General features: G+C 53.7%; 1 protein-coding gene and 1 long non-coding RNA gene across 6 annotated transcripts in view; both read right to left on the minus strand.

The window, feature by feature from the left end:
* The window catches only part of ADAMTS14 (ADAM metallopeptidase with thrombospondin type 1 motif 14), a 73,965-nt gene extending 70,503 nt beyond the window's left edge, over nucleotides 1–3,462 (minus strand). Inside the window, exons 1-2 of one of the 5 annotated variants that reach the window (XR_014146303.1) lie at nucleotides 3,196–3,461; nucleotides 1,098–1,540 (exon numbers count right to left, since the gene is read on the minus strand). Coding sequence is in view for 4 of the 5 variants with exons in the window: in XM_081824099.1 (XP_081680225.1) it covers nucleotides 1,098–1,540; nucleotides 3,196–3,277 (525 nt within the window). In the remaining variant the exon portion in view is untranslated. Of the gene's footprint in view, nucleotides 1–1,097; nucleotides 1,541–3,195 lie in introns of all 5 variants that reach the window. The other 4 variants (XM_081824099.1, XM_081824097.1, XM_081824098.1 and 1 more) reach the window with 4 other exon arrangements.
* A 249-nt stretch (nucleotides 3,463–3,711) lies between these two features.
* LOC145722205 (uncharacterized) lies at nucleotides 3,712–8,033 on the minus strand. Its single transcript, XR_014146305.1, has 3 exons — nucleotides 7,583–8,033; nucleotides 5,915–6,005; nucleotides 3,712–5,418 (listed from the first exon to the last, which is right to left on the minus strand). It is a non-coding gene; the product is annotated as an uncharacterized LOC145722205 (long non-coding RNA).
* Between the last annotated feature and the right edge of the window lie 3,870 nt (nucleotides 8,034–11,903).

Raw genomic sequence — 11,903 nt, forward strand, 5'->3', positions numbered from 1 at the left:
TCACAAGGATGGGAAGACAGTGAGGAGTGCTCCCAGCCCTGCTAGGGAAGAAAGACCCCCTTTCCCATCTCCCCAGATCTGACTCATCCCTCACTTTAAGCGAAAGGGCAGAGCAAGAGAGTCCTTTCCTGGGACACATCGGCTCCTACCTGACAACGCAGAGGTCACAGAAGGAATGCCCACCAGGTCCCTGGGCCTGCCACACAGGCTCACGAAGACCTGACCCACGGGGGATGGAGTTGAACCCCAGCATGAGTCAAGCCTCAGACAGGGGCCACCCATGGTTTTCTGGTTCACCATAGGGAGCCAACGAGCAGGGCGTTCCAAGCTTGGAGGGAGGGAACAAGTCCTGAGAAAGGGAGCTCCCAGAGCAGGGCACTGGGAAAGAGCAGGCTGATTTTAGGACCAAATACAGTGGGGAATAAGGAAGGACATAACAGTAAGAATCCTAACAGCCGCTAATACCACCAGAGCCTTGACCCCATGCCAGGCAGGTGCCGACCATTGACCATGCTATCTGGTAAGGTAAGTCCCATCATCATCACTACCACGTCACCTCTGTGAGAGCAAAGGACCATGTGCGCCCCTGGTCCTCCCATAATCTCTGGAGCCTGAACAGCGCGGGGCACAGGGGATGCGCACAGTAAATATGTGCATTATGAATAAATGCTCACTTCACACATAAGGGAAAGCAGCGCAGAGAAGGTGAGTCACTTCTCTGAGCTTCAAGGCCAGTGAGGGGCACAGCCAGGATTCAATCCCAGCAGAGCCCGCCTTCCTTACCCCCGCATGTGTCTGGGCTAGGCAAGCTGGAGTCCCAGTGTGTCCACGGACGGTGAGGGAGTGAACAAGGCACCATCCCCACCAGGCCCTGCACACCCGCTAGAGTGGGAACCTGGTGGCCAGTGGGGCGTGCAGAGCTCTCTGGATCAGGGAAGCCCGTGACTTGGCCCAAACCATACACTAGGCCCACAGGAGTCCCAAACACGGGGGAGCTAAGGAGAAAACGATGTCAGACTGGCTCAGTAGCTGCGGGGGGGGTGGGAGGGGGGAGGGGGCGCGCCAAAAATTGGCTTGATGAAAGGCTTGTCCCTTACCAATCCGTCGCAGTTGCTGATGGCGACAGCTGCCCCTGGCATGCCCGTGACGTCCCCGGTGTAGACACACTCCCGCCGCAGGGGCTGTCGGAACAGCTCCCGAAAATCCTCCTGCCACTCCACCGAGGCTCCGGGCACCACCAGCCGTCGGTTGGGCCGCAGGCGCAAATGTAGTTCCTCCCCAAAAACCGTGACATTGAAGTAGAGGGAGGGGCGCCCCACCCGGCCAGGCTGCAGGGTGGCTCCTTCTTGGCGCAGGAGGCTGCGGGCCGCCCGGAGGCGACCTGAGTGTGACTGTGGTGGGGGCACCCCCCCGGCTCCTGCACTCCCTGCAGAGGCTGCTGCCGGCCCAGACAGCACATGGGAGAGGAAGCGTCCCCGAAAATCCGTGCTGCATGGCACTGTCACACCATAGTCACGGAGCTTTCCAGAGAGACGCAGTTCTGCTGGAATAAACAAGGAGTTATATCAACGTAGTCTGTGCAATCCCACGGGGGCACGGAGGGGCTCTGCAACACTGAGCGTCGCCTCGGAGGGACCCCTTAGCCCAAGTTCATCCGAGACTCATCCAGGGCTTCCTGAGCCTCAGGATCTCTGCACTTGGATGAACGGCGTTCAAGAACTCTGTGGACATAACTTGCTCCCTGTAGTCCCCAAGGCCCTGTTAAACTTAACAGAAGAAAAGAATGATGCCAGAGTCCTGTCTGCCACTCTAGCAACTAGCCTTCCAACTTTGGGCACTGCCGAGGAATGGGCTGAGATTCCCCGAAAGCCCCCAGAGCAAAGAGAGGGATGGCTGAAGTCACCAGCCTGGGGTAGGGCCCTCCTCCTCACCAAGCTCTCGAAACACAGCTGGCAAAACAAACACACCTAGAAACCCAGGGGATCCGGGGCACGTGTCAGGGAGAAAGGAGGAGCCGGAGAGGGGGAGGGAGGGAATACAGGTTCTATATTTTTCCAAGTTTAGAAAGAAAACTTTTTAAAGTAAACAGAGGCTGCTGAGATTTCTACATGGCCCAGCACCAAGCCCGGTAAATACAGATCTTCAAAAATAAAAGGAGACGGACGGGGTGACCTGCCCACTCGGACTGAATCAAGTGTGAGGTCATGGCCCCATGCTCCAGGCTGCATGCCAGCAGCCAGGTCCTCACAGAGCTCTCCCCCAGCCCAGCCAGGCCCAGCAGGAATGACAGCTCGCTGGCTTCCAGGCTTGGTGACTCAGGGACTGGAGTTTGGAGGGATTTTCATTTCCGCATGGCTCTATCTCTTGCCTCCCTGGGCCCCTTCACGCTACTGATGAAGCCTAGAAAATGAGGTCCCCCGAAAACCCCCCATGCCCAAGGCAGTTCCGGTGGGGGAGTACTGACCCTCCTCTGGTTTTACCCATTAAGACCCCCAAGATTTCTGCTAGAGAGAGCCCACTTCAGCACATGAACAGAGCTCACACACAAGCAGGCAGTCTGCCTGGAAATGACCAGAGCCATGCTCAGAGTCATGCTCAGAGCCACAGCAGGTGAGGTGCGGGGTGTCTGGCTGTGTGTGAGAGGGACCGGGTCTGCACAGAGCCCGAGAATGCCGGAGGAGAGGGCTAGGCGTGTGTTTCCAAGCCGGAGTGTGAGTGCCAGGTGCTCCCTGGGGTGTGGGGCAACCACCTGCCAGCCTGATTCTGTGAGGATGAGACAGACACGTGCACACAAGTTGGAGACGGAGAAGTTACTAAAAGTGAAAGGCACACAGGACAGAGACAGACCAATAATGTGTGTATGCGTGTGCGTGTAAGAGAGAGAGGGGAGAATGAAAACGAGAGAGCGCGAAATACAGAGACAAAGACCAATATACAGCCCCCTAAGAAGAGACTCCATATTCCCAAAACTCCGAAAACGTCTCCCGGGGTCTCTCTCCACCTCTCGTGCCAGAAAGGAGGAGCAATCACGGGTCAGCGCCGGGGGGACACAGGGGAAGAAACGAGCTCAAGCCCAGGGCGCGCACCGCCTCCCACTCGCTCCAAGGCCGCCCGGCTCCTCGGGCCCCCTGGGGCCAGCCGGACTCTCGGGCCCCCGGGACCCCTCGCGCCCCCGCGCGCCCGGCCTGCACGCACCTGGGGTCCGGCTGCCCGCGGCGGCGCAGAGCGCACAGTGCAGGGGCAGCAGGCAGGACAGCAGCGCGCGGAGCCGAGCCATGTGGCCGCGCGCGGACGCGGGCCGGAGGGCGCCCGAGGCCCCAGCTCCGGGCTGCCGGCAAGGCTGGAGCGCGCCCCGGACTGCCGAGCGCGGGCCAGCCGGCCTCCGCCTGCTCCGCCGCCGCCGGCCCGCCCGCTCCCGGCCCCCCGCCCGCGCCACCGCCTGGACCGCTGGCTCCGCGCGCCCGAGGCTGCCGGCGGGAGAGCGGAGCGGCCGACGCGCCAGCGCCCCCGGTGCCAACTGCCGCGAGCCGGTCGGTCCGCCCGCGCCGTGACGCTCCGGGACGCGGCGGGAGCCGGCCAAGGGGGCGGCGGGGCGGGCCGGGCCTGGGGGAGGGGGGGTGCACGCTGGCGGGGCGGGGCCGGGCGCGGGTCGGACGGGGGGCGCCGCGCGGCCGGGGCGGAGCGCGGGGCCGGGGAGTGCAGCGGCCCAGCCGGATCGGAAGTGCCACGCGGAGCCGGCCGCCGGGGCTCCCCCCAGAGTGACGGTCCGTAGCCGTAGCCGCTTTCCTTGTCCCCTCGCTTCCCCTTACTTGACCGCAGGGCCCCCCTCTCCAGAGCCACCGGGCCGAAGGGATGTCCAACTCCGTTTGGGTGGGGAGACGGTGAGCACCTCTCCTCCCCAAGAGAGGGTGTCTCCTTCTTTCTCTGCTAATGGTCTTGACGCCCTCCACTAACCTTTGACCCCTTGGATCTACCCCCATTTCGTAGACTACAGTTCTCTCTGCCCCCAGTTGCAGTGAGCGGCCCGTGTCCTAGTCAAGTGCAGGACTGAGCAAGGTGAGGAGAGTTTCCTGGCTTTATGCCCAGACGGCCCTGACTGACATCCCAGCACTGAGCCTCCTAACTAGAGCCCATAGAAGGTGTTCAATAAATAAAATATCCTCCTCCTCTGGCACCAGTAACCCCTCCACAGCCCAAGGTGGGAAAAACCAAGAGTCAGAGATGAGAGTGGATTGCTGGTTTTGCAATGTTGCTGAGACCAGTTCAGTAGTCAGGGCAAATAGCCCAACTCCTGCTTGACTGTATAAATGTGTTCTTAACAATTTGCAAATGAACTGTATTTCAAGCAAGCCAGAGGTGGGAACTGGAGAAAGGAGTTTTGTGTGTGTGTGTGTGTGTGTGTGTGTGTTTTAAGGAACTGTGGAATAAAGCATCTTTGTATAAAGTGTATAAAGACCCCTAATCTTTCTGCTTTTGAGACCAGACATTTTGTTGTGGGGCCTTCTTAAAAGGAGACCAACTTGTGGGTGGAAATTCCCTAACCAGACTTCTCTTGGGAATCTCTGGATCCCCTGAGAGAGGCCTTGGCTTCCTGTACTCTTCCCCTCCCTCCCCATGACGTGAGGCCTCTCCGTCTGCACCCTTGCTGGGCTCTGAATATGTTCCTGCCTTGTGGGCAGAGAGCTGGATTCCTCATCCCCATGGCCCCAGGCCCTGGCCCAGGACCTCCTGAGAGGCAGTAGTTCTGGAGTGAGGAGGCTTTTGGAGGGGCAGTGCATTTATGAAAGCAGGTTCAGAGAGCTGAAGCGGTGACCCAGGTCACACAGCTCATTTGCAGCAGAGCTGGAATCTGAATCCAGAGTCTAGTGCTGAGCGGGAAGAAGAGAAAAGATTAGGGATCAGTAGACTACTCTAGGCTGAACTTTGCCAAGTACAATCTGTATGACCAAGGGCAAGTCATTTTTCTTTTTGGGCTGCAGTACCTCATCTGTCAAAAGGGGAAACCATGAGGCTCACAGGATTCACAGGCAAACTCTGAGGTCCTGTGGAAATGCAGAGCATATTCTATTCCAAGCAACACCAAGACCATCCAGTTATTTGAAAATGGCACCACCAAACTGATCTATATTAAGTTCAGGAAAAATAGTGTTCCTTTTTCTCCTCTTTCTGGTCCTTTAAGATCTGTGAAGTCAAGAGCCAGACTGTGGTTTTGTGTGTGAGGGCAGATGGAGCAAGAATGTGAGGGGTGTGTATGTGTGTGTGTGAGAGCTTGTGTCGGTGGGAACTTGGAGGAGAGGCTCTGAGATAACCAGGCTGGAACTGTCTCCATCTGGCCTTCCACAAATCCACTAAATGAGCTCAGGATAAAATGACCTCCCTTCTTGGGATCTCAGTTTTCCCAGCTGCAGAGTGGGGGCCCTGTGGAGACAGAAATGAAAAGTCACGGCATGTGATCACTGATTTTCTCCCTTGCCATCCCAAAAGCTTGCCTAGCCCCCTCCCTGAGCCCCACCCCATTCGTCCTGCCTTAAACTTGGGAAGTCAAGAGGGACCGATTGCAGCTGGGACCCCAGCAGCCTGACTCATGAGCAATGGGCTGGGGCCTTCCCCGGAGCCAGTCCTGGCAAGCAGAGAGCAAAACCTCACCCCGATTCTTACCCCCAGCCCCTTCCCTGGGGCTACAACGGTTGCTTTTGTTGGCAAGTATTGTATGTCCAAGCTCTTTTCTACTGAGGAAGCCTTTGTTAGGAAGAGGGGACAGGGGAGCATAACTCAGAGTCTGGGCAGAAGGTAGAGGAAATGGCTGGGGGGCAGGCCCCTCTTCTGGAGGTGAACAGGGCCAAAGTAAAAAACTCTACAGGCATCAGCTGGGGACTCTCCTAGGAAGGCAAGTTCTGGGTTCCCTGTCTCTCACCTTGGGATTCTCGCCCAGTGGAGTACGGCTTGGGTGTTTCTCTTGCCGACAGCCCTCCAACGTTTATCCCACGCTCCTTCTGTCCAAGGCCCTGGCAGAGGAGGAGGAGGGGAGATGCAAACAGTTGGCACTGCGCAGTCAATAGCCAATTGGAAGACACAAAAGGTGCATGAGAAAGCCTGAAAACCGGGTAAGACAGGAAAGAGAAGCAAGCTCTGGATAAAGGAGCAGAGTCACCAGTGAGCACTACAGGGATTCCAGAAGGAAAGGGGCTCGGAACAAGTTCAGTGGAAGACCTGGGTGCAAGCCAAAGCCCACAGGCTTCAGAGTACACCGTGGTGCCCACACGAGATTCTCCTACCCTCATCCCCTGAGAGGTCGTGTGGGTCAGTGTCTTCCTTTTTTCTTTTTAAAAACCTTTCTGTTGTGAAAACTAGAATGCACACAGAAGAGTATTATCTGCTCGTTTTCTACACAGGGTAAACTGAGGCCCAGAAAGCAGAAGTGACTTCTCCGAAGCTACACAATGGGCTTGTTCAGGGGCAGGATAACAACCCAAGACTCCTGGCTCCTGGTCAGATGATCCTAGGGCATCACCCTGTTGGTCACTCCCACCCAGGACTTCGGCCCTTTGGCTACTCATCATTGGTTCTAACCTCATTGCTAAGGGAAGAAGAAAGGTTTAGAGTTCTTCCTCCTGGTATCTGAGAGCCATAGTCCAACTAAGAAGTTCCAGGTCAGTAGTTTCTCCAATCAGGGTCCCGCAGACCCGCAGAATCAGCATCACTTAGGTGTTTGTTATCAATTTGAATTCTCAGGCCCCACCCCAGACCTGTTCAACCAGAATCTCCGGGGGTGGGGCCCAGCAACCTGTGCTTTATCAAACCTCCCAGGGGATTCTAATGCATGCTCAAATATAAGAATCACTGTTCTAAGCAAAGCCTTGCAAACGAGGGCCAAATTAGGATGAGAACAAACTCACTGAGGATCTGTGACCTGCTCCTCATTAAAGGCTGCCACCCTCACCGCCTATCGTCAGTCTCTAAAGCCTGGCCTCGAGCTATATCTGAAGTCTGGGTCTGGACAGAGATCCAGATGCATCCAGAGCAACCAGAGACCATGCCTTGTGGTCCTTCTCCACATCACCCCCTCCGGCCCCCTCCCCTCCCCACTCCTCCCCTCCCCTCCCGTCCCCCCACCCCTCGCATTCCCTTTGCACATTTCTTGGCAAGCGTTTAGTGACTGTATCTAGGAGACCCGGACGGGTTAAGTTAACCACAGTGATTTGTCATACATTACAGAACAGCTGACACCCCCGAGACCGGCTGAACCATGAGATCAGTTAGAAACAATGCTGTTTGTGCCCTGTGTGTAGACACTGTATGGTTGTGGTTACTGCATGTTGAGGGGTTCAGGGAGAGGAGGTCTCCTTGTCCTTGTAAGGAGGGATGCCAGAAAGGCCAGCTGTCCTTCAGGAATTGTTTCTGCTATTTCTTTTCCAGAAACAGTAGGTTTATAATTGCAAACCGAAGTCCGGTGCAGCCCCTGTCATTGGCCCCTTGGGGCTCAAGAGAAGCAGGCAGAAAGCAGAGACCCTCTCCTATTTCCAGGAGCCCCTAGGTTGTGATAGAAGGTCTCAGAAATATTTGGCAAGGACTCATTGCTCACAAGCCTTTCTTTGAATCCTGGTGTCCTCTTTGATGTCATGGTAACATCCTGCAGCAAAGATGGGCCAGGCCTCCATTCTGGTCCTTTCTCTAGATCAGTTGGGTTACATGTAACCAAATAAATAAATATGGCTTAATGTATTACTCCACATAATATGGAATACTGAAACATGCCTGTGCCTGCCTGGTTAATTTGGCAGCCCAACAGAATTATCCAGCACCCCATTTCCTTCCTCTTTCTACTCTGCCATGTTTGTGGTTAGTCTTATCCTCAGGCTTGTCCCCTCTTAGTCACAAAATGGCTGCATTAGCACTGGCCTAATGCATGTGTTCACCAAATGCAATGGTGACCAGAGGCAATGGAAAAGGGAGTTCTTTCTTATGCCCTCATTTTAAAAATTTTATTATGCAAATTTTCAAGCACACACAGAAGAAGACAGAGTAGTATGAAGCCACCACCCACCCCCCCAACACCCCCTGCATTTACCCACAACCCAGCTTCGATCATTTGTTAGCCCAAGATGGGTCTTGTTTCACTGTTACCCCTCCCCTCCATACATCCTGGGTTATTTTAAAGCAAATCCCGGACATCATCTCCCATTTAAAATGTATCAGTAGCTAATAGATAAAGACTCTCTCCTTTAAAAACAAAAACAAAACAACATTAACAACAAAAAGACATTTCTTTGTCACATCTAACAAAATTATTCACAATTTCTTAAAATCATCTTATATCTGCTCATTGTTTACATTTCTAGGTCATAGAAATCTTTGTTTTCTTTAGTTTTGTTTTGAAGACTTGGTTTGTTCAAATCGGGGTCCAAACGAAGTCCACACAATGTGTTTGGCTGATGTGTCTCAGAAGACTCCTTTAATCTAAACCATGGGTGGGCAGACACATGGGGCCAAACCCAGCCCACAGCCTGTTTGTGTACACACACCCCACCACCTTCACTTGTTTATGCTTTCTCGGCTTCATTTCATGCTGCAAAGCAGAGTGGAGTTGTTTCTACAGAGCCAGGATGAGCCGCCAAGACTAAAATATTTATTACTTGGCCTTTACAGAAGAGGTATGATGACCCCTCATCTAAACAATTTCCCCCCGTCTTTTTTCTTCCTCTCCATTTTTTGGGTTGAAGAAAGGAGGACATTTCTCCCACAGAATTCCGCATTTTCTGGTGTCCCATTTGAAGGGCCAGGTAGAAGCTTCCAGAGGCCGACCCACAGCAGTGTACCCAGCTGAGGCCCTCCTCGGAAGCACGTGGCTGCTCAGGAGCTGAACGAAATCGGATTTCTATCGGGAAGGAAGGAGGGGAGTGAATAGTTAGGTCGGAAACCGAGGATGATGATCCCAACCTTCCAAAATGGGCCAACTCAGCAAAATGCCGGAGGGGGTTGCGTCTCCCTCTGCTGGCTGTAACCAGTCGGGGTGCCCCTGCACCCCCAGGACACAGATTCTCCTTGCTCCATCTTCCAACTCGCTATCAGCATCTAACAAACCCTTGGCACGCCCCCTCTCCCAGGTTTGTGCCTGACACCAGAGATCCAGAGGGGACTATGGCACACCCGTCTGAGCTCATCATCCACTGAGGGTGTTCCCGGGATGGGAGCAAGCACAGGTCCCGGGAGGGCATGGAGAAAGGATGCCAAACCTACATTTGCACAGCCGGAGGAGGTGCCCAAGGGCTGGTGGGGAGGATGGGGCAGGATCCCACCTCTCAGGAGCTGAAAAGCCCTGTTGAGGGGTCTGGCCCATCCAGAAGGCTCTCAGCAGCCCCTGGAAGCTTCTATGCGGGGCCAGGAGCAGCATTAGGCTTGAGAAAGCTAGTGAGGTGTAAAACCTGCTATCAGATTCCTCACTCACACAGAGGCATGAGTCAACCATGGTTGTATACTGGGGTGATTAGACCCCAGGGGGTGAAAGCGTTAAGATACAGTATGAGGGGTGCTGATAATAGGAATTTGTCTTTTCCAAAATATGTCAAATATGTACATTTTTAATGCATCTATCTTTATATTATATTTCATATTATATAATCTCTTTTAATGTACAATTTATGAACAACCTGAGGGTTGCTGGAGGGGAGGTGGGTCGTGGGATGGGGTAACTGGGTGATGGGCATTAAAGAGGACACGGGATGTAACGAGCACTGGGTATTATATACAACTGATGAATCACTGAACTCTATCTCTGAAATTAATAATACACTATATATCAATTAATTGAATTTAAATTAAAAAATCTTTTTAAATAACGTACAATTTATGCATTATATATTATATACTATAAAATCTGTAATTATACCACAATGTATAAGATGCCTAATTTATTATATATTTAATATAAAATTTTATTTATATAGCTATTAAACTATATATCAATATAAAGATATCTATCTGACGTATTTCAGAAAGACAGAATACTCTTGTATGTCTGTATTTCCAACGTCATGCGGTGCATCGCAGGGTGGCATTCTAATGATGAAACTGAGCCTCTGGAATGACACCACGGAGGTTGCACGTTTTCTCTCTTCACCCAAAGCCACCTTTGCTCCAATAGGTGGCTCTGGGCTATGGCCCCTCTTGGAGCTGGTTTTTAAATCTGGAAAATGAGAACAGAAATCCCTATCTCCCATCAGGGATGGACACACACGATACCAGCCATATATCTGGAAGTCCGTTAAGAGCCAGGGCAGAGGAGGCAAAATACTATCGGCATTTTGCTTCCTTCTTAGCTCTTAAAACTGAACGCCCTGCGTGCCTGAAAAGCATCACTGTCTGCCACTCAAAGGGCAGACGGGTTGGAAGTGAGGCTACATTTGCTCATTTCCAGGATGACCCGCCCTCTTTTAAATGGGGAAGGGGTGGAGGGGACACACAGACACCCACACTTTGCCTGTGGAATTCCTGCCTTCCATCGGCACAGAGCTTTCACAAGCCCTGGCTTCAAAATCGTCATGAGTAGACAATTGTCCTCTGTGTCCTCCAAAAGAGGGAGAGGTCTTTGTTGAGCACCGACTGTGTACTGGGGGCTCTGGAAAGCACTGTCCAGGCCCCTGGAAACCCAGGAAACGTCCAATTCTCCAGCTCTGCTCTCCGTGGACAAACTTTGAACGCAGTTCAGGTGACCTGGATGTATGCCTGCTTGTGAGTCCAGCGGTGAAGGTGATGTTGTGTATGCATTTGCCCAGCGAGAGGAAAAACCTCAGCTGGGAAGTTGGAAGGCTGGGGTTCTGGTCAAGACTCTGCTGCTAACGGGCTGGGGAGCTCTGGGCAGTGCCTTCCGGCCCTGTGCTGTGAGCGCGCAGATGAGATCACCTCTCAGGGGGCCTCTGAGCGCCCCCCCATGACTCAGCCCCCAGGGTTTTGCACACAGGCTCTTTCCTGAGCCAGGGGTGCCTTCCCCTACACCTCCTCCTGGCAAGCTTTGACTCTTCCTTTAGATCCTTTGTCAGCAACCACCTCCTCCCTGAACCCATTATGACACATACTTCTCAGTGAAGCATTTCTTACCAATTTTTAAAAAAGATTTTGTTCATATATTTGGCAGAGAGAGAGAGCACAAGCAGGGGGAGCAGCAGGGAGTGGGAGAAGCAGGCTCCCCCTGAGCAGGGAGCCCGATGTGAGGCTCGATCCCAGGACCCCGGGATCATGACCTGAGCCGAAGGCAGACGCTTAACCGACTGAGCCCCATAGGGGTCCCTCTTATCAATTTTCTTAAGGGCAGGGCTCAGGTGCCGTCTCACTGAGGCTTGGCATACAGCAGGTGCTCAATAAAAGCGTGCTGTATTGACCAGCATCAAGGTCCCTTCCCTCAGCCCTCCACGCTGGGTGAGTAGCACTCTCCAGAGGGCTAAGTCATTCTTCTAACGGTTTAAACCCTTTGCCGTGAAAGCTGTGAGGTGAAAAAGGACAGAGGCCTCCAGAGATACTCAGGCCTTGGGAACCAAGGGAGGCTTGAAACACATCATCTCCCCCAACGGCTGCTGATGACACCCTTGCGGGGTCACCCTTAATCACCCACCCGCCACAGGCACTTCTGTTCTTTTTATAACTCTGGGCAGCTGAGGCCAGCGGGCCCTACACCTGCCCCCACATTTATGCTCCACAGGCCTCCAGGATGTGCTTTTTGGCAAGGCCTCCAGATCAATTAGCCAAGTCAGTGCTGAGAAGTTGGGAGGTTTGTGGGGTGGGAACCGGGTCAGAAATCCCTCGCAGCCAGCAAAGAGCTACTTCGGGCCAGTGGAGCTGAGCCTTGGGCGGAAGGGGTGCCAAGGGCTGTGGGAAGACCAGGTCACGGAGAGAGCAAAGTGCACGGGGCA

The sequence above is a fragment of the Leptonychotes weddellii genome, chromosome 6 (assembly GCF_054177405.1).
Source record: "Leptonychotes weddellii isolate Sample4059 chromosome 6, ASM5417740v2, whole genome shotgun sequence".
Classification (NCBI taxonomy): domain Eukaryota; kingdom Metazoa; phylum Chordata; class Mammalia; order Carnivora; family Phocidae; genus Leptonychotes; species Leptonychotes weddellii.